The sequence below is a fragment of the Rattus rattus genome, chromosome 12 (assembly GCF_011064425.1).
Source record: "Rattus rattus isolate New Zealand chromosome 12, Rrattus_CSIRO_v1, whole genome shotgun sequence".
In the NCBI taxonomy this organism is placed as follows: Eukaryota; Metazoa; Chordata; class Mammalia; order Rodentia; family Muridae; genus Rattus; species Rattus rattus.
In genome coordinates, this window is record NC_046165.1 from 6,789,489 (window position 1) to 6,814,940 (window position 25,452).

General features: G+C 45.2%; 1 protein-coding gene across 1 annotated transcript in view; it reads left to right on the plus strand.

Moving 5' to 3' along the window:
* Uggt2 (UDP-glucose glycoprotein glucosyltransferase 2) overlaps positions 1-25,452 on the plus strand; it is a 156,685-nt gene that overhangs the window by 19,208 nt on the left and 112,025 nt on the right. Inside the window, exons 6-10 of the mRNA XM_032917211.1 lie at positions 866-962; positions 3,201-3,273; positions 13,230-13,330; positions 16,804-16,903; positions 18,644-18,704. Of these exons, the coding sequence (XP_032773102.1) occupies positions 866-962; positions 3,201-3,273; positions 13,230-13,330; positions 16,804-16,903; positions 18,644-18,704 (432 nt within the window). The remainder of the gene's footprint in view (positions 1-865; positions 963-3,200; positions 3,274-13,229; positions 13,331-16,803; positions 16,904-18,643; positions 18,705-25,452) is intronic.

Here is a 25,452-nt window from a genome sequence, read left to right on the forward strand (position 1 = left end):
GCAAACGTGTGTTAGGCAAAGACACATGGCTGCCTCTAAGAGTGCAGTGTGTGCCGAGTCATTAAAACTAGCTTCCTATTTGGAGTAAAGCCCAATGCCGGCGACTGCAGCCCAGCCGCAGGAGTTTCCGATGGAGAGAAGGAAAAAGACTTCTTACAGTCATGTGTTCATCCGCGGTGCCTCTTACAGAGTGACACAGGATTTGCCTTGCTTATTGCCGGAATCTCTAGACACACATTTTATATTTGTTCCTTCCCAGAAGAAAATTAGCTACTGGAATTCAGATAATATAAATATTAGGTCACAAGTGTTAATTTGTGACATTTGGAATACTTTATTCATCGAGGAATCTGAAGAAAGAGCTGAACAGACTTTCCTAAGCACTGAGTGCTTTATTGTCTGTCTGTCTGTATGTCTGTCCATCTGTCTCTAGTCTCAACGTTTTATTGTTTATTTTTGCTCACTCTCTGGTTGTCCTGGAACTCGCTACCTAACAAATGAGAAGCAAGTGAGACTAAAGGGTCATAGCTATGTTTCCATTAGGAAGGTGTCCTCAACAAAATTCTGGTTATTTCGTAGGCTGTAGTGAATGTAAGTGTCCCCCCACAGTGTAATAATATTTCATGGTGGTTAAGAGCGTTTGTGTTGGGCAGGAGCTGTAGCTTCATCTAGAATACTTGCCTAGCACTTGCAAGGCAGTGGGTTCAAACCTTTGCATCTAGTAAATAGGCACGCACACACATATGCCTCCGGTGTGAGTAATTTGCTAGAGTATCCTAATACGGCATGCTACAGTTACATAAATTTAAAGCAAGATGTTTAACTAAATGTTTCTTCTTTTTCTGAAATAAATGTATTTGAACAGAAACCAAGCTCAAGAAAAATGTACTTATCTGGCTATGGAGTGGAGCTGGCAATTAAAGATACAGAATACAAGGCATTGGATGATATCCAAATTAAAGGTAAGATTTTAAATGTTTAGCTAAGGCTTCCTTCTTCTGTTCTCTGACACTTTTATTAACACATAATTTATTTGGTTGCCTCCCCCTTCTCCCCAGCACATGTTCCTCTCAACATCCTTTGCTTTTTGTGTATAACCCATTTCGTCCATCCATTAGTGCTTCCCACATGCACATATGGAAAGTAATTATTTTAATATAAAAGCAGTGAATTAATCCAGTGGCGTAATTTTTACCTTATGATAGTCCCCAATAAGCACACAGAGAAACCAAGATTTATCTCAAGATACACCTCAATAGCTAAGCAGTTAAATGCTCTACCTTAACCCCCTATGCTAGTCTGGCTTGCTCCCATCCCATCCCGTCCCATCCCGTGATACTTGCATGTTATTATTGATCACCAGATCTTTGGGCTTCAGGTGCTTTTCACCATCTCTCTCTGGATCCCTTTCTCATAGGTCCAGTTCCTCTATCCTGGCAGATATCAATCAATCAATCAATCAATCAATCTCTCCCTCCCTTCTTCATTCTACTCTTCTCTCTCCCCTTTTCCCCTCCCCTGTTCCCCCTCCCTCCTCTCATCCTCCCCTCCCTCCCCCTCCTCCCTCTGTTCTCTACATGCTACATAGTAGACATTGCACACTGTTCTCCATTCTGCCCAGCCATCAGGTGATTACCAATTATTGGCAAGGCAGAGAATAAATGGTAAGAACTGTTTGCATAAACTTGAGCAAGGAAATTCTTGATATAAGCATTACAACGCTGTGAACAGATTGAAACAAGATATGAGGGCAGAGAAATCAGCATTTGAATAACACAAGGGCAAACTTTGCAGTGTACAAAAACATGCCTGCACACGAGTGTGATGTTATCTGCTAGGGTATGCTAGGCCACGTACTAGTGGTCATTCCCCCTCAAAGAAAGGTGACCGTCGCTCAGCATATGATGATGACATCCATCACCTATAGCTGTGAGCTGGGCGTGAGGCATGCCGGCGCTTCTGTGAAGCTTCCTCTTGTGCAGGTGACTGCAGGCTCCAGTGAGTTTCTGTGTGACAGCCGTGCCCTGTACAGAGCTGAGGGCTTCCTAGCTCTCCTCATCAGCAGCGCTGCCGTTCTGCAGTGTTTACTGCCCTTGGGGTGGCAGCACTTTGATACAGATATCTCATCTGTGGCAAAGACTTGAGACATTCTTTAAAAAGGAAAACACCACAAATAAAACTTGGTTAGTTTTTTGAGAATTCCATGGAGTCTGTTTCGATTATTCATCTCATTCCCCAACTCTTCCGAGATGTACACCTCCTTCTCTATGCACTCAAATTGTGTCCTCGTCAAGAAAACTTTAGAGCGGTTTGTATTCTGGATGTACGGCCTTCTACTGGAATACCCTAAAAGACAGCTGACCCCACTTCCCAGCGGCTAGTTGCCAATTCTCCCGAGCTGGGAGACTCAGTTTCTAGATGCCCAAGGTCTGCTTTCCCCTTTCTAGCCCATACATTTCTGTGCCTTTCCTTAGAGCCGTTTGCTTACTTTATTAAAGTTGTCCATCTGTCTTTCTCATTTCCCATTGCCTGTGGTATTTATCAGTAGTGTCTATTTCCTGACATTTATCCCATCAGAAATCCTGGTAGAGAACAGGGATTGAATGCAGCAGATACTTTGCTAGCACATAACTAAATCCGAGCATCCTGCGTTTCTCCATATCGTCGGGACCCAGGGCTGCACAGGGGGACAGCATGGTTGCTGCGTGTAGTCATGATAAAGGGCAAGCCCTTACACCCTCCCATAGTCCACCCCTGCACTGCGGGTAGAAGACAGGAAATGAGTATAACAAATATACTGCTGTTTTATAAGGTCATAAATGTCTGTCTAAAGACCCTTTGATATCCTTTAAGATTGCTTGAATTGTGCAAACCCTCAGATTTATAAGCGTACAGATCTACCATGAGATCTGAAAGCATAAACCATGAGTTATTGTGGGTCCTGTTTCTTATCAGTTTGGCATATAAAGTAGAGTTGCTATAAAGTAATTTATATAATATTCATTATGGTTACACAGTATGTAATGATCTAAGCCTGTTTTTAAAAAGAATGCACATTTATTTTGGATTATGTATATACACATACACGCACACATGTTAACCTTGTGCATGAAAGACAAGTAAAGCAACCAGAATTCATTTTACTGAGAGTTCCATGTTCTTTCCCCAATATATAGATGTTTATTTTTCCTTTAATGTAGCTACGACTGATGCCACTGTAGAAAATGAGACCGGAGCAGATGAAGTTCAAGGATTTCTTTTTGGGAAACTGAAGTGAGTGAATAGAAAAGAAATTGATTTCATGTGGCCCTTTTCTGTGAAAGCGGTTCGATCGGTGCTCTGTGGGCACGTGCCCTTCCCTCACACACTGTCCTCTGTGGGCACGTGCCCTTCCCTCACACACACTGTCCTCTGTGGGCACGTGCCCTTCCCTCACACACACTGTCCTCTGTGGGCACGTGCCCTTCCCTCACACACACTGTCCTCTGTGGGCACGTGCCCTTTCCTCACACACACTGTCCTCTGTTGGCACGTGCCCTTCCCTCACACACTGTCCTCTGTGGGCACGTGCCCTTCCCTCACACACTGTCCTCTGTGGGCACGTGCCCTTTCCTCACACACACTGTCCTCTGTTGGCACGTGCCCTTCCCTCACACACACTGTCCTCTGTGGGCACGTGCTCTTCCCTCACACACACTGTCCTCTGTGGGCACGTGCCCTTCCCTCACACACACTGTCCTCTGTGGGCACGTGCCCTTTCCTCACACACACTGTCCTCTGTTGGCACGTGCCCTTCCCTCACACACTGTCCTCTGTGGGCACGTGCCCTTCCCTCACACACTGTCCTCTGTGGGCACGTGCCCTTTCCTCACACACGCTGTCCTCTGTGGGCACGTGCTCTTCCCTCACACACACTGTCCTCTGTGGGCACGTGCCCTTTCCTCACACACACTGTCCTCTGTGGGCACATGCCCTTCCCTCACACACTGTCCTCTGTGGGCACGTGCCCTTTCCCTCACACACACTGTCCTCTGTGGGCACGTGCCCTTCCCTCACACACACTGTCCTCTGTGGGCACGTGCCCTTTCCTCACACACACTGTCCTCTGTGGGCACATGCCCTTTCCTCACACACTGTCCTCTGTGGGCACGTGCCCTTCCCTCACACACACTGTCCTCTGTGGGCACGTGCTCTTCCCTCACACACACTGTCCTCTGTGGGCACATGCCCTTTCCTCACACACACTGTCCTCTGTGGGCACATGCCCTTCCCTCACACACACTGTCCTTTGTGGGCACTTCCCTCACACACACTGTCCTCTGTGGGCACGTGCCCTTCCCTCACACACACTGTCCTCTGTGGGCACGTGCCCTTCCCTCACACACACTGTCCTCTGTGGGCACATGCCCTTTCCTCACACACACTGTCCTCTGTGGGCACGTGCTCTTCCTCACACACACTGTCCTCTGTGGGCACGTGCTCTTCCTCACACACACTGTCCTCTGTGGGCATGTGCCCTTCCCTCACACACACTGTCCTCTGTGGGCACATGCCCTTTCCTCACACACTGTCCTCTGTGGGCACGTGCCCTTCCCTCACACACACTGTCCTCTGTGGGCACGTGCCCTTCCCTCACACACACTGTCCTCTGTGGGCACGTGCCCTTCCCCACACACACACTGTCCTCTGTGGGCACGTGCCCTTCCCTCACACACACTGTCCCTCTGTGGGCACATGCCCTTTCCCCACACACACTGTCCCTCTGTGGGCACGTGCCCTTCCTCACACACACTGTCCCTCTGTGGGCACGTGCCCTTCCCCACACACACTGTCCTCTGTGGGCACGTGCCCTTTCCTCACACACACTGTCCTCTGTGGGCACGTGCCCTTCCCCCTCACACACACTGTCCTCTGTGGGGCACGTGCCCTTCCCTCACACACACTGTCCTCTGTGGGCACGTGCCCTTCCCTCACACACACTGTCCTCTGTGGGCACGTGCTCTTCCCTCACACACACTGTCCTCTGTGGGCACATGCCCTTTCCTCTCACACACACTGCCCTCTGTGGGCACGTGCCCTTCCCTCACACACTGTCCTCTGTGGGCACGTGCCCTTTCCTCACACACACTGTCCTCTGTGGGCATGTGCCCTTCCCTCACACACACTGTCCTCTGTGGGCACATGCCCTTCCCCACACACACACTGTCCCTCTGTGGGCACATGCCCCTTCCCCCCACACACACTGTCCCTCTGTGGGCACATGCCCTTCCCTCACACACACTGTCCTCTGTGGGCACATGCCCTTCCCTCACACACACTGTCCCTCTGTTGGCACATGCCCTTCCCTCACACACACACACTGCCCTTCCCTGTGGGCACATGCCCTTCCTCACACACACTGTCCCTCTGTGGGCACATGCCCTTCCCCACACACACTGTCCCTCTGTGGGCACATGCCCTTCCCTCACACACAGTGTCCCTGTGGGGACACATGCCCTTTGGCACATGCCCTTTCCACACACACTGTCCCTCTGTGGGCACATACATGCCCTTCCCTCACACACACTGTCCTCTGTGGGCACGTACCCTTTCCTCTCACACACACTGTCCTCTGTGGGCACGTGCCCCTCCCTCACACACTGTCCCCTTTTGGCACGCCCCCCTCTCTCACACACACTGTCCTCTGTGGGCACGTGCCTTCCCCCACACACACTGTCCCTCTGTGGGCACATGCCCTTCCCTCACACACACTGTCCTCTGTGGGCACGTGCCTTCCCTCACACACACTGTCCCTCTGTGGGCACGTGCCCTTCCCTCCCCCACACTGTCCTCTGTGGGAACGTGCTCTTCCCTCACACACACTGTCCTCTGTGGGCACGTGCCCTTCCCTCACACACACTGTCCTCTGTGGGCACGTGCTCTTCCCTCACACACACTGTCCTCTTCCCTCACACACACTGTCCTCTGTGGGCACGTGCCCTTCCCTCACACACACTGTCCTTTGTGGGCACGTGCCCTTCCCTCACACACACTGTCCTCTGTGGGCACATGCCCTTTCCTCACACACTGTCCTCTGTGGGCACGTGCCCTTCCCTCACACACACTGTCCTCTGTGGGCACGTGCCCTTCCCTCACACACACTGTCCTCTGTGGGCACGTGCCCTTCCCTCACACACACTGTCCTCTGTGGGCACGTGCCCTTCCCTCACACACACTGTCCTCTGTGGGCACGTGCCCTTTCCTCACACACTGTCCTCTGTGGGCACGTGCCCTTTCCTCACACACACTGTCCTCTGTGGGCACGTGCTCTTCCCTCACACACACTGTCCTCTGTGCCCTTTCCTCACACACACTGCCTCTGTTGCCCTTCCCTCACACACTGTCCTCTGTGGGCACGTGCCCTTCCCTCACACACACTGTCCTCTGTGGGCACGTGCCCTTCCCTCACACACACTGTCCTCTGTGGGCACATGCCCTTTCACACACACTGTCCTCTGTGGGCACGTGCCCCCCTCACACACACTGTCCTCTGTGGGCACGTGGCTCTTCCCTCACACACACTGTCCCTCTGTGGGCACATGCCCTTCCCTTACACACACTGTGCTCTTCCCTCCTCTGTGGGCACGTGCCCTTCCCTCACACACACTGTCCTCTGTGGGCACGTGCCCTTCCCTCACACACTGTCCTCTGTGGGCACGTGCCCTTTCCTCACACACACTGTCCTCTGTGGGCATGTGCCCTTCCCTCACACACACTGTCCTCTGTGGGCACATGCCCTTTCCTCACACACTGTCCTCTGTGGGCACGTGCCCTTCCCTCACACACACTGTCCTCTGTGGGCACATGCCCTTCCCTCACACACACTGTCCTCTGTGGGCACGTGCTCTTCCCTCACACACACTGTCCTCTGTGGGCACGTGCTCTTCCTCACACACACTGCCTTACTTTCCTGTTCTGTCACTGGGGTAAACGCCGTGACTGAGCGGCATGGGGAGGAAAGGCTTTACTTGGCTCAGGCTTCCACGTCCCTCTTCATCATCAGCAGAAGGCAGGACAGGAGCTCACACAGGGCAGGGGCCTGGAGGCAGGGGCTGAATCAGAGGCCACCGAGGGGTGTTGCTTACTGGCTTACTCCTCATGGCTTGCTCAGCCTGCTTTCTCATAGAACCCAGGACCTCCAGTCCAGGGATGGCCCCACCCGCCATGGGCTGGGCCCTCCCCCATTAATCACTGATAACATGCCTCACATCTGGATTTTATTGTCATTTTCTTAATTGAGGCTCCTTCCTCTCACATGACTCTACTTTGTGTCAAGTTGACACAAAAGTAGCAAGGACACACACAATCTTGTGCGTGTTTATTTATTAAAGAAATAACAGATAGTTAATATCAAAAAGGAAGAGAAAGCAAACCCCAAAACCACAAAGATTTCTAATCATCATGACTCCAGCTGGGAGACGACTGTCATTCCGTCATGCCTTGGCGGGTATGTCTCCAAGCTTCCTGCACTTGTTCTAGGGGTAGAGTGACCACCACGCAGTGTTGTTGTGCACAGTGGACCTGTATTGTGCGTTTGCACCGTGAGAGCCCTGCCCCCATGGCCTCTCCCCACAGGCTGCTGAGGGTCTGTATGGCTCACACACACTCCACTTGGTTGTGGCCCAGCTCTCGGACTTGATATCTCAGACTTGTTGTCCTTTAACTTTGATTCATATTTATAAGTCTACAGCCTAAAATTTACTGCCACGTCTACACATGCTTCTGTGCTTTAGAACTGCAATAACAGCTGCTTTTAATGTTTGTCAATGAGTAAAGTGATTCTTTTCTTTACAACTGTTGCACTGGGCCGACACATTTTGTTTGAACTTGGGAATGGTCAGCTCTTGACAGTTTGCTGCAAGGTTTAGCTTCCTTCTGTGTCCTCATTAGACTTTGAGTTTCTTCACTTAGCTGCTTCTTCTTGATCTTTGCTTGTTTTCTTGCTATATTTTGTTAGTTTTTGAAACATTTTCATTGTATTAAATTATGTACTATCGATGTTTAATTTCTTATTAATCTTTAAAGTTGAAACATATTCAATTTACTGTTGTGTCTAGATTGACAGTTTGAATTTTATTTCTAATATTGTAGGGCATTCCTCAGGAAATTTGGAACTTTTGACAACTTGTGCTTGGATCACAATTTAATGTGTATTTCTCTCCTTTTAATCAGAAAAAAAAATGGTTCTATAAACAAAGCCCCAAACTTTATAGAATTAGGTAAACCTTGAAACTGTGAAACAATAAGCATGATAATCCAGTGAATCGGTTGTCAAATAACCCAGTGGCCGTTTCACAGCCCTGCACTGATCAGTTGCTGTGATGAGACACCATGGCCACAGAAACATAAAAGACAGCATTATTTGGTACTTAGGGTTTCAGAGGCTTAGTCCATTTCTGTCATGGTGGGGAGCATGGCAGCAGGCAGGTGGTGCTGGAGAAGGAGCTGAGAGCCACATCCCGATCTGTAGGCAGAGAGAGAACAACAGTGGGCATGGCATGGGCTTTTGAAACCTCAAAGCACACCCTAGTGACACACTTCCCCCAGTAAGGCCACGCCTACTCAAGAAGGCCTCGCCTCCCCTTCTAATCCTTCTCAAGTAGTGGCACTCCCTGGTGACTAAGCATTCAAATACAGGAGCCTATGGGGGCCCATTCTTGTTCACACCACCACACCCACAGTCATGTGCACCCTGTGGTGCTGTCCCTTTCTGAATTACAGTTGTTACATAGTTGAATAAACGTATGTGCATAAGTTTATAAGGATGAATGCATACTTAAGAAGATTTGAATATGGAGACTATATTGTCATAACAAACCTTTACAACAGTTTATAATAATTAACATTGTATAAATGTTTATTACAAATGGAGACTAGAGAGGCTTGGGCAGTGCCTCAGTGGTAAGGAGTACTCACTGTCCAAGCATGAGGACCTGAATTCCAATCCCATTTTACCCATGGAAGAAGCCAGGCCTGCCCCATAGGCTTCTGTAGCCTGGTGCTGTGGGGCAGGATATAAGGAGTACTGGGTCTAACTGACTGTCAGCCTAGGTCCAGGCCAGAACAAAGATCTTGTCAAGGAATGGGGCAGACTGAGAGAGCAAAAGACGTGATGTCTTCCTGACCTCCATATGTGAACACCCTCCCACACCTGTGTTTACCACATACATACACCACACATGTATACTCTACCCCATGCATGTGTAAAAGATGACTTTTAAAATAAACGTTCTGTTAATAAAGTGAGCTAATAACAAAATAGTTTATAGTACTTGACACAGTTTTAATGGTTTACAAAAATCATGAATAATCTTGAAATTTATGTTCTATAAGAAGAGAATATTTTACCCAAGTTTTCTTGTCCTAGATTGCCATGTTAACTCCTTTTAACATCTACTCTTAATCTTATGTATTAATTTATTCATATAAGTAACCTTTCAATAATGAAAATATGCCTCTCCAGTTTTGCCGCTCTGCTTGAAGATAAAGAATAGACTAGAAATTCCTCTCTGTGTTATCATGTGTGCAGTGTTACCATCCCTAGGGCAGCCATAGTGCTGTGTGTGCAGTGTTACCACGCCTAGGGCAGCCATAGTGCTCTGTGTGCAGTGTTACCATGCCTAGGGCAGCCATAGTGCTGTGTGTGCAGTGTTACCATGCCTAGGCCAGCCATAGTGCTGTGTGTGCAGTGTTACCATGCCTAGGGCAGCCGTAGTGCTGTGTGTGCAGTGTTACCATGCCTAGGGCAGCCATAGTGCTGTGTGTGCAGTGTTACCATGCCTAGGGCAGCCATAGTGCTCTGTGTGCAGTGTTACCATGCCTAGGGCAGCCATAGTGCTGTGTGTGCAGTGTTACCATGCCTAGGCCAGCCATAGTGCTCTGTGTGCAGTGTTACCATGCCTAGGGCAGCCGTAGTGCTGTGTGTGCAGTGTTACCATGCCTAGGGCAGCCATAGTGCTGTGTGTGCAGTGTTACCATGCCTAGGGCAGCCATAGTGCTGTGTGTGCAGTGTTACCATGGGTAAGGCCAGCCATAGTGCTGTGTGTGCAGACTCTAACACAGGACGGAGGTTTATGAGTCCCATAAGCAGGCAAAGCTAAAAGGATGTTTTTATTAACACCATTAGCTCTCTTAGTACTGCAAATATTCTTAAGGCACTGAAGTTGCTGACCTTGTGACTAAAATAATGATTGAGGGCAAGAGTAACACTCTGGAGATGCTGCTGCATTGGGGAGCTATTGCTGGATTCTATTTTTAGCACTTAGCCACACAAAATACTATTAATATAGCTTACAAATAAATAAGTAAAATATGTATTTAATTGACAAAATATGATTTTATTCCACTTCTCACTGTGTTGTAATATGTTGGAATCTATATTTCCTCTAATTTTGTTTATAACTTTATGTGAGAATAAATTGCATGCCTTCAAGTATCTTTTGGAATTCTAAATTATTTAATAAAAGGGGAACTATTCACAGAGTTCTTCCACAGCAACTCAGTTACTCTTTTCAAAACAAAAATTCTTTGTCTTGAAGTATTATATGATGTAGTACATATGTTGCTTGAATTGGTAAAAACAAAACAAAATCAGTATAAATTATTGTTCTAAGAGCTGGGTAGACAGGTCAGTCTGTAAAATGCTTGCTGAGCAAGCACAAACACATGGTGTGACATCAGCCTCAAGGAGCTTACTAGCCAGCCAGTCCCCTGTTGAGATCCAGGCCTGTCACATGCCTCGTCTCAAAACAGACGCACAGCTACCCCATCTACACTGCACAGGGCACCCACACGTGTAACACACAGCTACCACATCTACACTGCACAGGGCACCCGCATGTGCAACACACAGCTACCACATCTACACTGCACAGGGCACCCGAGTGTGCAACACACAGCTACCACATCTACACTGCACAGGGCACCCGCATGCATGTGTTTGCACACACACAAAGTGCTATTATCACTAAATACCAATACAGTCTGTACTAGTATGGTTACTAACTGGACTCATATACTGGAAAACTGAAAATTAGAGAAATTAATTTGCTTCTAGTTCTGGGAGAGAGAAGTCTGCATGGCTCTCTTACTTCTGTGTCAGTGTCTTTAATTTCAAATTTCCCTCTTCTCAGGAAGGATACCACTGTTGGTCTAGAATGTCCTGCAACCATCATGACCTCTTTTTCAACCAATTGCATCTGCAAACATCCTCTCACAAAATAAAACCACAGTCATGGGGTCACATGGTGATGGATCTTGTTTGGAGGCCCTGCTGTCTTAGTGTGTTTGTGCTACTAATGGAATATCTGAGGATGGACATGTTAGCAAAAGCAGAAATCTAGTTCTGGGGGCAGAAAGTCTAAAATTAGGGTGGTGACAGTTTGTATGCCTTTCAGAGGGGAAGAACATTGTCCCCTCAGGTGACAGAAAGAATAAAGGAAGAATGGCACTTAGGCAGTGCATCCTGTTCACCCGATGTAAGGTGCTCACCCACTCATGAGAGCACAGTCCTCTGCTTCCCCCCTCCAAAGAACACCCTCTTGATAACACCTCTCAACACAATTATAGTGGGTGGCAATCCTGGAGGAGACCAGTTAGACCTTGTCACCGTCCTTACTGTCCCCCCACACCATCCTTTAGTTGGCCACGCCTTGTTCCACTCATGACTCAGGAGGGAGAGTAGTGGAAGAAACACTGGAGAGTGTGACCATCAAGGCACGAGACAGATGCTGCTTCACTGTGCCAACTAACTGCCCTTTGCTATCTGAGGGCCCCATTCCTGTCTCTGTGACCAAAGATGCATCCCTAGACTGGCCCACACGAACGCTTCGTCTTTCAGTCCTTCGGTCTGTCAGTCCTTCCCTCCCTCCGTCCCTCCCTCCGTCCCTCCTCTCTCCTCCCTCCTCCCTCCTTCTCCTTGCATATGGGCAAGGGTGAGCAATGAGGTCAACAGAAGGAGACACGTTAAACTTCTTATATAAGAACATGTTCGAGCCACCCTCCTGCCCTACCCTAGGGAGTGTCTCGTGCTCTTGTAGTCCAGTACTGGGGAGGCACTGCACCGCAAGAGTGTCCTTGTTGTTAATTGGCCAGCAAGTCTACTTGATGAGACCTCACCACCATTGCATCATAAATAAATCTTCTCTCCATTTTAATAAACTTTTTCTTAGACATAGAAATTTCAATTTGGGGCTATTTAATATCTAAACACAATATCAACTAGCAAGATAAAACAGAAACATAAAAAAAAAGACCCTAAAAACAAAACAGAAATGGAGGAGGGGCTCCCCAGAATTCACAGACAGGGATTACAGCAACAGTGTATGTGTCACTCATTCATGCATAGAATAATTGTGTGCTTTTGTCCTTCCTTAAAATAAATATTTGAAATAGAAGTTTGTCCTACTATCAGAAAAAAACTTTCCTTTTATCTGCATTTCAATATACTCAGTGATTCTTGGTGTTTCGCTAGTATACACAAGCTTGTAAAAATAAATAAATCAAAAGACTTCTGTCTAAACAAGAAAGGCTACAGTGCTTGATTTCTTGAGCAATACAAGAAAGATAACGATAATACGATGTGTATAGTAAAATGCCACTTGACTACATTATTGTTTGACCTTCTAAACGATGCTTTTGCATGCTTAACATGGGACAAAGTTCCCTTATTTGAGCTTTTTATGTAAGTCAGAAGTGAAACTATAAAGAAATAGGACAAACTGAGGTTGCATAAGAAGAATCTCTTTGGCCTTTTAGCTAGGACCAAGTGAAGGTTGGCTATGAGAAGCATCGTCTGTGGTTGTAGAGTGGTTTCTGTTTTAAAATATAGAAGCAATACTTAAAATGACTGAAATTTTTAAAAAATGTAAAAATTGGTAATCCTTCTGCCTTGCATCTTTTATAGGTTGCATTATAGTTAAGGATACATTCTTCCAGATTTTTTGTTTTATGTATTTTAAAAGGAGATGTGAGAGAGAGAGAGAGAGAGAGAGAGAGAGAGAGAGAGAGAGACAGTGTGTGTGATATATCTTCTTCATTAAATTCAATGACTATAGCTGTATCACAATTTATTAGCTTAATTCTGCTTTATTAGCCTCTTTCTAATTACAGGAAAGATTCAAAAGTATACTGCTTTTATCATAATTTGTATTAAATGGTGAAAATTAACATTACTTAATGTTCTGATGCAGAGAAATATATTCAGATCTTAAAGAGAATCTGACAATATTCCAAAAGTACCTGATTGAGAGCAGCAAAGAAATGACACCTTTGAAGGTCTGGGAATTACAAGGTATGGTGTACACTTTATAAAAGATCATAATTAATTATGAAGCTATAAATGGATATGCAGTGTAAATTAAAACATCATCACACTTTAAGAATTATATGAAACATGGCTATTTGATACTGTCATTCTAAAAGTACAAACGTATTTACTTTCTCAAATACTACTGCCCACTTCAAAGTTTGTTGTATTGATTTAAAATGCTGGGGTGATGGCCCAAGCCTGTAACTTTGGCAATTGAGAAGCTGAGGCAGGAGGATGATTCTGAGTTTAAGGCCAGAGGCTTTCCAGAGAGTTGTAGACCAGCAGAGAATCTCCTGAAGGTGATGACATTCTCCCGTGGAGCAGTCTCTAGTGAGTGGCCCATGTTCTGAAAACCAACCTCCCATTTGCGCTCCTTCCACCACGCCGACTGGAGCAGACGGCGTCACACAGCAGAGGCCTGAAAGCAGAAGGGGGCTGGAAGAGAAAGCACTGAGTCTGAAGTGGGATGGCAGACATGAAGGGTGGAAGCGATAACAGTTCATTGCCACACGGAGGAAACTGCCAAGAAGAAGTAATTTAAATTAATTAAAACTTACAATCCTCACAAAAGTTCTGTTAAATTAAGAGAGTTTAAAACCAAATTTTACTTTTGGGGAGTGAGCATAGCTGTAATTTCTCAGACCCAGCAGCAGCATAAATAGACCAGGCAGGCTTCTAGTATTAGAGCTTAGGCCTTTTGCTAGCAGCTGGATCATTTAACTTAACCAACTCTCTTGCCCACGACCTACCACATGGCTAGCATGCTGGCACAGAAGTATCAATTAAAAATACAGTGACACAACTTGATACAGAGTAAAAGGCTCCCCCAGCAAGGGGTGTTGGACTCAGATAGTCAGGTCGGCCAAAGGCGGATTCCTCGCCGAGTTAGCTCACTGACCCTTTGGTAAATTTGGCCTCAGACCATTTTGTGTTTTTTTTGCCAGATTTTTCATGGCAAATTTCAAGTGAAAAGACAAGCAGCTCTAAACCTAGGAGTTTCTGTGCATTAATTGAACCAAAACCCAAGGCTGTGTGACCAGGATTGGACTGACCCTTACTTACTTTCAGTTTATAGCTTTCCTTCTGTAGTGGTGAATTGGCTTAGCAGGTATGGGCAGGTGTCATTTGTATGCACACCTTCCTCATGTCATACATGTCATACATACACTAATACAACAGCTTCATTAAGACGTGGTTCACCCCTGATACGGCTTCCGTCTGAGCTGAGGTCTGGTGTTGGCAGTTCTGCAGCCGTTACCACGGGCAATGGCAGAGCATCTCCATCGTTCCAGAAGCCATGTGCATGCTCTCGCAGTCTCCCTTATTTTCCCCAAGCCCAGCTATAGCTGAGGGGCTTCTGCATGCCACAGTTAAAAGGCTATTCAAAAGAATTTTCTTGGCAAAATAGCATATGTAATGCAAAACTATTTTACATTTGACCTGAAATTCTTGGCAGAACCTTTTCATATAAGCTATCCTATTTTACTTTCATATTAAGCTTCTGAAGATGAAGCCTTCTCCCATTTTATAAAAAAATTAATACTTACCAGTTTGATATGCTAATTAATAAGTGAAGGACTTTTTTTATTCACCCTAATTCTTATAGTGCATCATACACAATCAAGTTTAAGTCTACTTCATAGGCTTTTGATCATATTTGAGTAATTCAGCTAGTACTTGATATAGCTGGAATGCAGACCCTAGTCACTTAGATGATGCCTCCCCGGGAGACGCCTAACTGCATATCTAGTTAGGCTTTGCCTTCAACTGACCCACATGTTTACAGGGAGATGAGAATAAAAGTAGCCTCATTGTTTCAGCGTGGATCGGTTAACTACTATTTAAGAAGTCAAGACTTTCTAGTAAGATGCTACAGGCAGCGTGACTCAGCAAAGCATGACTCAGCAGGGAATCACTTGGCTTTAAAAGTCTCTGTGACACTTGAGAACAATGAGCTGATGATGACTGCCTCTAACATACCTGAGAGCAGCTATTGCGAACCACGTAGATGTTTCCTTCCTATGAAAGGCCAGCGCTCTGCTGCTCACCAATATCCCTATCCCTGTTACTGTTTTAAAAACATATTTATTCTTTAACCATTTCACACATGTATAAAGTGAGTGTTAGTTATTTCCACTCCACCCTTCCACTGAAGCCCTTCTTCTCCAAGTAGTCTCCGTGTGTGTGTGTGTGTGTGTGTGTGTGTGTGTGTGTGTGTGTGTGTGTGTGTGTGGTGTGTGGTGTGTGTGTGTATGTGTGTGTGTGTGTGTGTGTGCATGTGTTATGGTGTGTGTGTGTGTTATGGTGTGTGTGTGTGTTGTGTGAGTGTGTTATGGTGTGTCTGGTGTGTGTGGTGTGTGTGTGTTATGGTGTGTGTGTGTGTGTGTGTGTGAGTGTGTGTGTGTGTGTGTGTGTGTGTGTGTGTGTGTTATGGTGTGTGTGTGTGTTATGGTGTGTTGTGTGTTATGGCATATGTGGTGTGTATGTATGTGTTATGGTGTGTTGTGTTATGGTGTGTGTGGTGTATATATGTTATGGGGTATGTTAAGGTGTGTGTGGTGTGTGTATGTATGTGTGTGTGTTATGGTGTATGTGGTATGTGTGTGTGGTGTGTGTGTTTGTGTTATGGTGGGTGGTGTGTGTTATGGTGTGTGTGTGTTATGGTGTGTGTGGTGTGTGTGTGTTATGGTGTGGTGTGTGTTATGGCATGTGTGGTGTGTATGTGTGTGTTATGGTGTGATGTGTTATGGTGTGTGGTGTATATATGTTATGGTGTATGTGCTGTGTGTGTGTGTGTGTGTGTGCTGTGTGTGTGTGTGTGTGTGTGTGTGTGTGTTACGGTGTGTGTGGTGTGTGTGTGCGTGAGCACATGTGTCCATCCCATTAAGTTTAGTTAACATCGTTCACGTGGGCACAGGTGAGATTATTTGCTGGAACATGGGGACCTTTATCTGTGGCTGTACTACAGAAGAGTCTAGCAACTTCCATGATATTCATGGGCTCCTCTGGTTTCTCTTCTCATTAAAGCTTTTGTATTTTACTCAACCTGAGTCTAGGTAAAGTAGTCCTGTTTTATGACAGAAGCCATAATATCTTTGTTTGCATGAGTCTGTTTGATATTATATTTTAATTTTGGGAAACCAAATGAGTATCAAATCACTCATTCCTTCATAAAAGACTAAGTCATACTCTAATTTAACTTAAGGAGGAAGCTTTCCATGTAAAATTTTTAAAATGCTAAATTCAGTGCAGTTAGCATGCGTGTGTGTGCGTGTGTGTGTGTGTGTGTGTGTGTGTGTGTGTGTTATGGTGTGGTGTGTGTGTGTGTGTGTGTGTGTGTGTGTGTGTGTGTGTGTGTGTGTGGGAAGAAACCCTGAGCACAGTAGTTGTATTGATTGGAAGTGTCTAAAGCTGCAATATTAGACATGATGTCCTGGTGACGTTTTTTCTTCCAGATCTTAGTTTTCAAGCAGCCTCTCGAATAGCTTCCACTCCTGTTTATGATGCCATAAAGTTAATGAAAGATATTTCACAGAACTTTCCTGTAAAAGCCAGGTATGTTCAAGTTTATTGGTGTAATTCTAAGCAGATCTCATTTAGTGAACTCTATGAGAATAACCGATTTCATAAAATGAAGACATCAGATCTAGCATATGTAGCCTTCCAAAATTCAGGATTCGTCATTGTTTATGTGTAGTCTCCATTAGAGTAAACTGTTAGATTGTATATACATGTATAATATACTACAAAGAGAACTGTTGAATTAGAGGTTAAAGAAAAAGAAAAAATATTTTTAAAAATTATTTTAATAAGAATTTAGTAAGAATTCTAAGAATATATTTTGATCAAAAATAATAAGAAAATATTTTTCATTGTTCTATTGAAGAAAATAAAAATTATTATTCTAAAGAAGCAATCAGTGCTCACAGTACTGCCAAACCATTTTTTATGTTTTGGATTACAGAATCAGTAATCTTTCAAATGTATAAAGTATTTTATGTAATGTTTATTGCTAATAAGACATGTAATTTGAACCATTTCCAGAAAATGCTGATCGTTGTATTAAACATACTTTTCATTTCAATATGTAAGTCATTTGTATATGCATGGTGACCAGAATACAACTTCAGATTTTACGAGAACTTACAAGAGAGTACAACTCTGATGTATCTGTGTTTTGTTTAGAAATGACCAAATACAATGTTATAAGTAATGGGAAATTAATATTTATTTAATTATAAACTTACGTTAAGACAAAAGTTGCAAGTATGCATAACACAGACTTTTCCAAGAGCTGGAGCAGCGAACAGCCTGTTCTCTTGTCCCATCTTTTTGAGGAGTGGGTGCTACATCATTTCCCTCAAATATACTATATGGTCCATTTACTTATAGTTCAGTTAAGGATTATTAAATGAAGGTAACTTTACATTCGAAAGATAGATAGATAGTATCTGTGAGACACCAGAGATCCCAAATACATTTTATGTCCCCTGAAAACAAAAAGTTTATAATTTTTTTCTTTGTTTAGCTTTTAGGGTAGGTTCTTTCTGTGCAGCCTGAGCTGATCTCAACCCTCTATCTTACCGCCTGATCCTGTTAAGTAGGTAGGACTGCAGGCCTTCACCACTATGCCTGCCTCCCTGACTAAAATTAGTACAGCATTCCAAAGTGGATAATAAGTTGATGTAATCATTCTTCCTTATCTAAAAATTTGATGAACTACATTTGGAAAATACTCAAAGATTAATAGTGTCCTCATCGAAGTTGAACAGATAACCTCCTTACAATTATTCTAAATAATGAGGGTGCCAACCATTTCCATAAGAGAATAGAACATAATCTAAATAGTTTATATGTGTTGTTTATAATATATACTAACATGTGTGGATTATATGCAGTTTCAAACCATTTTTAATAAGGACCATAACTACTGGGCACAGATTTTTTTTTTAGGAAACCAATAAATAAATTTCTCATTTTTACCAAAGGATGACTATTAATCCCAGTTTAATCAAAATTCTTATATAATTGAGTGTTTTGGAAACAAAAGTAGTGGTAATCATGCTATGATAACTCCTGATGCCTGTAGTGGCAAGTGGTGGCATTTGGAGTCTTTATTTCATGTTGATGGAACACAGTGTCAAAATGCAGAACCATTCTCAAAAAGGCTACAGAAATGTCCTGAAGGATTTGGAAAACAAGTGTTGTGTTCCCCTGAACCCTTGATTGTTCGTAAGCACTTACTTAAGGCAGCAATGATGCTTCTGTTATTAAGTGTCCTGTTTGTTCTCCCAGATCTCTCACCAGGATTGCTGTAAATGAGCTACTGAGAAAAGAAATACAGGAAAACCAGAAGGTTTGCTTACACCTTATTTAACAATTTCACTTTTTCACAGCTTAGATCTTCTGCTTTAATAAAAAGCAATGTTAGTGCTTTTTGATTGTTAAAATAGTTCAAAGGGAGAAGGTGAGGTTCTTCAATGGAGTAACCCTGAGAGTGTAAACACACTCCCTCCAGGGCAGGCCCTGTGCTCGGGAGTTAGGGGGAAATGAAAGATGTGCTTTTCTCTTTTCTCTTCTCTCTTTTGTTTTCTTTTTCTTTATCTTTTTTTGGTTCGGTTTCATATTTTTCTGTCTTTGGGCTTTTGTTGTCATTGTTCATTTGTTTTGATTTGGCATTTTTTGAGTCTTGTCTTTTGTTGGCATTGTTTTTTGAAAGAACACGAGGTTGGGTGGGTGAGCAGTTAGAAAGAGGAGGAGTTGAGGGATACGAAGATATAATCAAAATACATTATTTGAAATTATTTTAAAAGCCAATTAAGTACAAAAAAAATTCAGCTTTATACTTCCACACTATACACTGTACACATAGAGAGCGCACTGCACTATACCCCCAAATATAGAGAGTGTGCTACACTACACACGCTAACATAGTGCACTACAGTACACACGCTAACATAGAGAGCGCACTACAGTACACACGCTAACATAGAGAGTGCACTACACTACACACGCTAACATAGAGAGTGCACTACAGTACACACGCTAACATAGAGAGCACTACACTACACACGCTAACATAGAGAATGCACTGCACTATACAGATAGACCAGTACAGCTGGTAGCTACATTGCCCTACCTTCTGGACTTGCTGCCTCAGTAGCACTTTGCCCACTCTACAACATAATACAGTTAACCTGTTTTTATTGCTAGTTCTGAGATTTAGAAAGAATAAACTAGTACCAGACTACTATAATATCCCTAGTATTCTATAGCGAGTAAAACCTAGTTGGTCATCAGTTTGATAAGACTATTGTATATGGTCCGTTAACATTTAAACATCACATTATACAAATCATGTTAGTAGTTACGGGCGTATGTTGGTACTTGTGATAATGGTCATAGCCTAGCTCCATGTCGTATAATGGTTTCTGTCTTAGGTAATATAATATCAGACTCAAGGCCCTAAACAGTGTTAATTTTTCTCACATGAAAGATGTCTTACAATCTCTATCACTGATGCTATGGCTCTGGTGTCAGGATGTGTTTATAAAACACCAACTGCCTTCTGCGTAGTAAGATGGCAGCAGCAGCTCCAGGCTTCTGTCTGTGCTCAGAGACAAGGAGTCCAAAAGAATATTAGCAACCACATTAATGTTAATAACAAGTACTTCAGCAGGCTTGGACAGAGACCATGGACCCAGATGTGTGCTGTGCACATAGCTAGCTGCAAGGAAAGTAGACAAGCTTGTATGGATTCCTTTAGTCATGGAGGTGAGCAGAGAATGGGGCTAGGTAGGATGCTAGACTAGTCGGTCACTCTGGTCATCATCTTGTCAACATTCAGTGACCACACAACTAGCTAGGTTGTGTTATTGCCCCCTTTTGTGCTTTGCTCACTGATTCTTTTGAGAGTTTCTTTTTGAAACGTGTTTTTGTAAGGTCATCTGCAGTAAGAAGGAAGACAAGATAGAAAAAGGGAGGAAAGGAAGTGCCAGGCGTCCACAGCTTCATACATTTGAGATCGAGTTGTTCTCTTTGCCATCAGAACATTTTTCCTTGTGGTCATTTGAGCTGGGGAGTTAGAAGATTTCATAAGATTAAAGGGGTGTTGTGGGAAGAACTGAAACTAAGTTCTGTCCAGAGAGTGAGCCATGCTACCGTCCCTTACATTTTGAGTGAGCTGGGGTTTTACAGATGCAGTAAGTACAGTACAAGGAAGTAATACCAGCAGCAGGAGCTAGGGAGATGGTCAGTAGCAAAGAGAGCACACTGTCCTTGCAGATGACCTGTGTTTTCTTCCTAACAAACATGTCAGACTGCTCCCAACAAGCTATAGCTCCAGCTCTGAGGGGCCCACCCCTCTCCTGGCATACACAGGCAACAGGTGCACATACAGATGCACAGGCAACAGGTGCACATACAGGTGCACAGGCAGCAGGTGCACAGGCAACAGGTGCACATACAGTTGCACAGGCAACAGGCACACATACAGATACACAGACAGTCAAACATACACATGATTTAAAACATGAATCCTGTATTTGCTGTATTCTGGCTGTGTCTCTCAGGAGCGATCTACACTTCTGCACTTCTTTGCTTCATCCATCTTGTCTAATTGGGTGGCTGTATATATATGGGCCACATGTGGGGCAGGCTCTGAATGGGTGTCCCTTCAGTCTCTGTTTTAATCTTTGCCTCTCTTTTCCCTGCCAAGGGTATTCTTGTTCCCCTTTTAAAGAAGGAGTGAAGCATTCTCATTTTGATCATCCGTCTTGAGTTTCATTTGTTCTAGGCATCTAGGGTAATTCAAGCATTTGGGCTAATAGCCACTTATCAATGAGTGCATACCATGTATGTCTTTTCTGTGATTGGGTTAGCTCACTCAGGATGATATTTTCCAGTTCAACCATTTGCCTATTTAATTTCATATAAAGTCGTTGTTTTGATAGCTGAATAATATTCCATTGTGTAGATGTACCACATTTTCTGTATCCATTCTCGGTTGAAGGGCATGGGAATGCCAGCAGCAAACCACTGAACTGAGAATAGGACCCCGTTGAAGGAATCAGAGAAAAGAACTAGAAGAGCTTGAAGGGGCTCGAGACCCCATATGTACAACAATGCCAAGCAACCAGAGCTTCCAGGGACTAAGCCACTACCTAAAGACTATACATGGACTGACCCTGGACTCTGACCTCATAGGTAGCAATGAATATCCTAGTAAGAGCACCAGTGGAAGGGGAAGCCCTGGGTCCTGCTAAGACTGAACCCCAAGGGAACTAGACGGTGGGGGGGAGGGAAGAAAGGGGGGGAGGGGGGGGGGGGGATGTTTGCCCGGAAACCGGGAAAGGGAATAACACTCGAAATGTTTATAAGAAATACTCAGGTTAATAAAAAAAAAAAAAAGAAGAAGAAAAAAAAAAAGAAAGCTAGCAGAACCACTGAGTTAAGGGTTAACTTGATTCTTTCTGGCTACTGCCTGGCAGCTTTGCCTATGTCACTTATCATTAGAGCTTCACAGGAAAATGCAAGTAGCAGACCTCAGAGCTTTGAGCTCTGAAGTATAATAAGCTAAATATTAAAGTTTAAATAATGATAAGTTTACAATTAGTATTATTTTGGCCATAGGTCTGGGAATAGGAGAAGCTTGAAACTTTGGGGAACAATTGTAATTCTTAGTTCCTTGTTGGATGTGGTTATTCTTTTCAATTTGATTTGGCAATGATTATACAATGTCTTTTTTCTACTTTCTTTTGAATTATCAATAAAAGACTAGAGCAAGAGAAAGGCTGGTGAGCATGAGAAGAGCATGTGAAGAGTGAATGAGAGAGCACATGAGGGAGTGAAAGAGAGCGCAGGAGGAAGAAAATGTGAGAGGGGGTGAGAGCATGAAAAGAGAATGTAAAGAGTGAGTGAAGAGAGAATGTGAGATGTGTATGAAGATTGTGTGAGTGAAAGGAGAGGACATGTGGTGTATGTGATATATATGTGTGAGGTATGTATGAAGTGTGTGTGAGAATGAAAGGGTAATGAACAGAGGTGTGCATGAGTGTGGGAGTTTGAGAAAAGAAAAAAAAAAAAAACATGAATCCTGAACCAAATAGCAAAACACCAGTCTTAATCGGGTGCTTCCAGTGCCTAGCAGGTAGGTAGTAGATCATTATCAAATTACTAACAAACCAAGAAGCAGTAGCTGGAGAAGTGTTGCTGAAGCGGCCTGCTGGGGTCGTGACCGAGACCATCTAGCAGAGCATCTTTGGAGATGAGCTTCCGCCACCCTGCTGCTGTCACACACATTCTGCGTGATTTACCTTCCGGACGGTCTCCAAGGCAGATGCTCCTACAGTCTTAGCTGGTGCTGTGCTCCTTCCTTTAGTTAAGGCCACCATGCCGCTGAGCAGAGAGAGACTCTTGGAGAACACCTGAGATAAACATGTGTGAGGGTGACGCAGGGGAGCCTTCATGTTCCCAGAGTCCATATTCGAAAGTGCAAACAGCATGTGACAGTTTGTCACGTTACAACATTCCAAGTCACCAGAGGGGACGGAAGACTTCCAAGAAATCATGTGCAAGGCGAGGTAGTGTCTCTCAGAGACAGAGGGAGAATGTCTGCGGGGAGAGGGAGAACCCGCGCAGACCGTTGTTGGAGAAGGAGGCTGAGTGCCGTGCCATCTGTAAACAGTCTACAAGCAGAGAACTCCAAAAGGTGAGTTTTCTCTGCTGTACTTCAGAAGAGCCCCACAGTAGCATCTGTCCAGAGCAAGGCTTGCTCACTTGTGTGTACCAGTCTGTAAGGTAAGCTAGAACTGTGTAAGGTAGTGAGCTGTGCAAGGGCAGCAGTGTCACTTTGTAGTTAATGAAACCATCCCCATTAGAGGTAGTTCGCTGGCACACAGGACTCACACGTGCATTTCCAGAAAACCTGTAAAGCAGTGGAAGCAGAGCGGCACCAGAGGCTTGAAAGGACGACGGAGGTAAAGGTGGGCCTGGATATCAGTTCAAGGTCACCCGAAGGCACAGCTGCAGGAACTGGGCAGATGGAAGAAGTAGAACGAAACCGTGTCACAAGTAAAAACTACAATTTAAGTAACACTGGGGAGTATTAACCCTATAAAAACACAATATGAAACACAATGGCAAGAAAACAAAAATAGAAATGAACTGTACAGAATCAAAGGAAAGCATGAATACAAGGTGGAGAAAGTCTGACAGCCCTCACCTCAGAACTGAGATGGAAAGAGAAAGGTGGGCAGAAGAAGCCCTTGAAAGATCAAGCCCTATGCATGAAAAGGTGCTCAGTATAGCCCAGAGCTGACAGGACGAGCAGTCAAGGCCCTTTAGGCAAAAAGCGAAGTCCTTGGTGTAATGGAAAGAAAGAAATGGCAGCGGCTCTCACCAAGAACAGTCAACAGTTCTTCATGTGGGGTACTGGGGGGAAGCTGTCCCACATGTGGGGTGCATTGGGGGGGGAAGCTGTCCACATGTGGGGTACTGGGGTGGGGAAGCTGTCCCTACATGTGGGGTATTGGGGAAGCTGTCCACATGTGGGGTATTGGGGGGAAGCTGTCCACATGTGGGGGTATTGGGGAAGCTGCTCTACATGTGGGGTATTGGGGAAGCTGTTCTACATGTGGGATATCGGGGGAGCTGTCCACATGTGGGGTATTGGGGGCTTCTGCTCTACATGTGGGGTATTGGGGGGAAGCTGTTCTACATGTGGGATATTCGGGGGGGAGCTGTCCTACATGTGGGGTATTGGGGAAGCTGTCCTACATGTGGGGTATTGGGGGGAAGCTGTCCTACATGTGGGGTACTGGGGGAAGCTGTCCCACATGTGGGATATTCGGGGAGCTGTCCACATGTGGGGTATTGGGGAAGCTGCTCTACATGTGGGGTATTGGGGGAAGCTGTCCTACATGTGGGGTGCTGGGGGGGAAGCTGTCCTACATGTGGGGTACTGGGGGGGAAGCTGTCTTACATGTGGGGTGTGGGGAAGCTGTCCTACATGTGTGGGGGCTGCTCTACATGTGGGGTGTTGGGGAAGCTGTCCTACATGTGGGGTCCACATGTGGGGGGAAGCTGTCCTACATGTGGGGTACATGTGTACTGGGGGGGGAGCTGTCCCACATGTGGGGTGCTGGGGGGAAGCTGTCCTACATGTGGGGTATTGGGGGAAGCTGTCCCACATGTGGGGTATTGGGGGGGGGCTGTCCACATGTGGGGTATTGGGGGGGGAAGCTGCTCTACATGTGGGGTATTGGGGGAAGCTGTTCTACATGTGGGGTATTGGGGGAAGCTGTCCTACATGTGGGGGTATTGGGGGGAAGCTGCTCTACATGTGGGGTATTGGGGGGGAAGCTGTCCCACATGTGGGGTATTGGGGAAGCTGTCCCACATGTGGGGTATTGGGGAAGCTGTCCACATGTGGGGGTATTGGGGAAGCTGTCCTACATGTGGGGTATTGGGGGAAGCTGCTCTACATGTGGGGTATTGGGGAAGCTGCTCTACATGTGGGGTATTGGGGAAGCTGTCCACATGTGGGGTACTGGGGGGAAGCTGCTCTACATGTGGGGTATTGGGGGAAGCTGTCCTACATGTGGGGTACTGGGGGGAAGCTGCTCTACATGTGGGGTATTGGGGGAAGCTGTCCTACATGTGGGGTACTGGGGGAGCTGTTCTACATGTGGGGTATTGGGGGAAGCTGTCCTACATGTGGGGTATTGGGGGGGAAGCTGTCCTACATGTGGGGTATTGGGGGAAGCTGTCCTTCAGAACAAGATGCACACACTGGTTACAAAACACTGCACATGAAGAGCTCTGGGAGTTGTTAAGCAGGCAGCTCAGGCTTGGGACGCTTGCCTTGCATGTGTATGTGCAAGGCCTTGCCTTTGATGCCTGCTGTACACACACACACACACACACACACACACACACAGAGAGAGAGAGAGAGAGAGAGAGAGAGAGAGAGAGAGAGAGAGAGAGAGAGAGACTGGCTCCCAGAAGCATTTTCTGAGGCATTCCTAAGAAGTTTCTTAAAGCCAATACTTAGCTGGCTCTTGGTCCTAGTCTAGGAGCATTGCACATATTCAGGATTCTGTAGC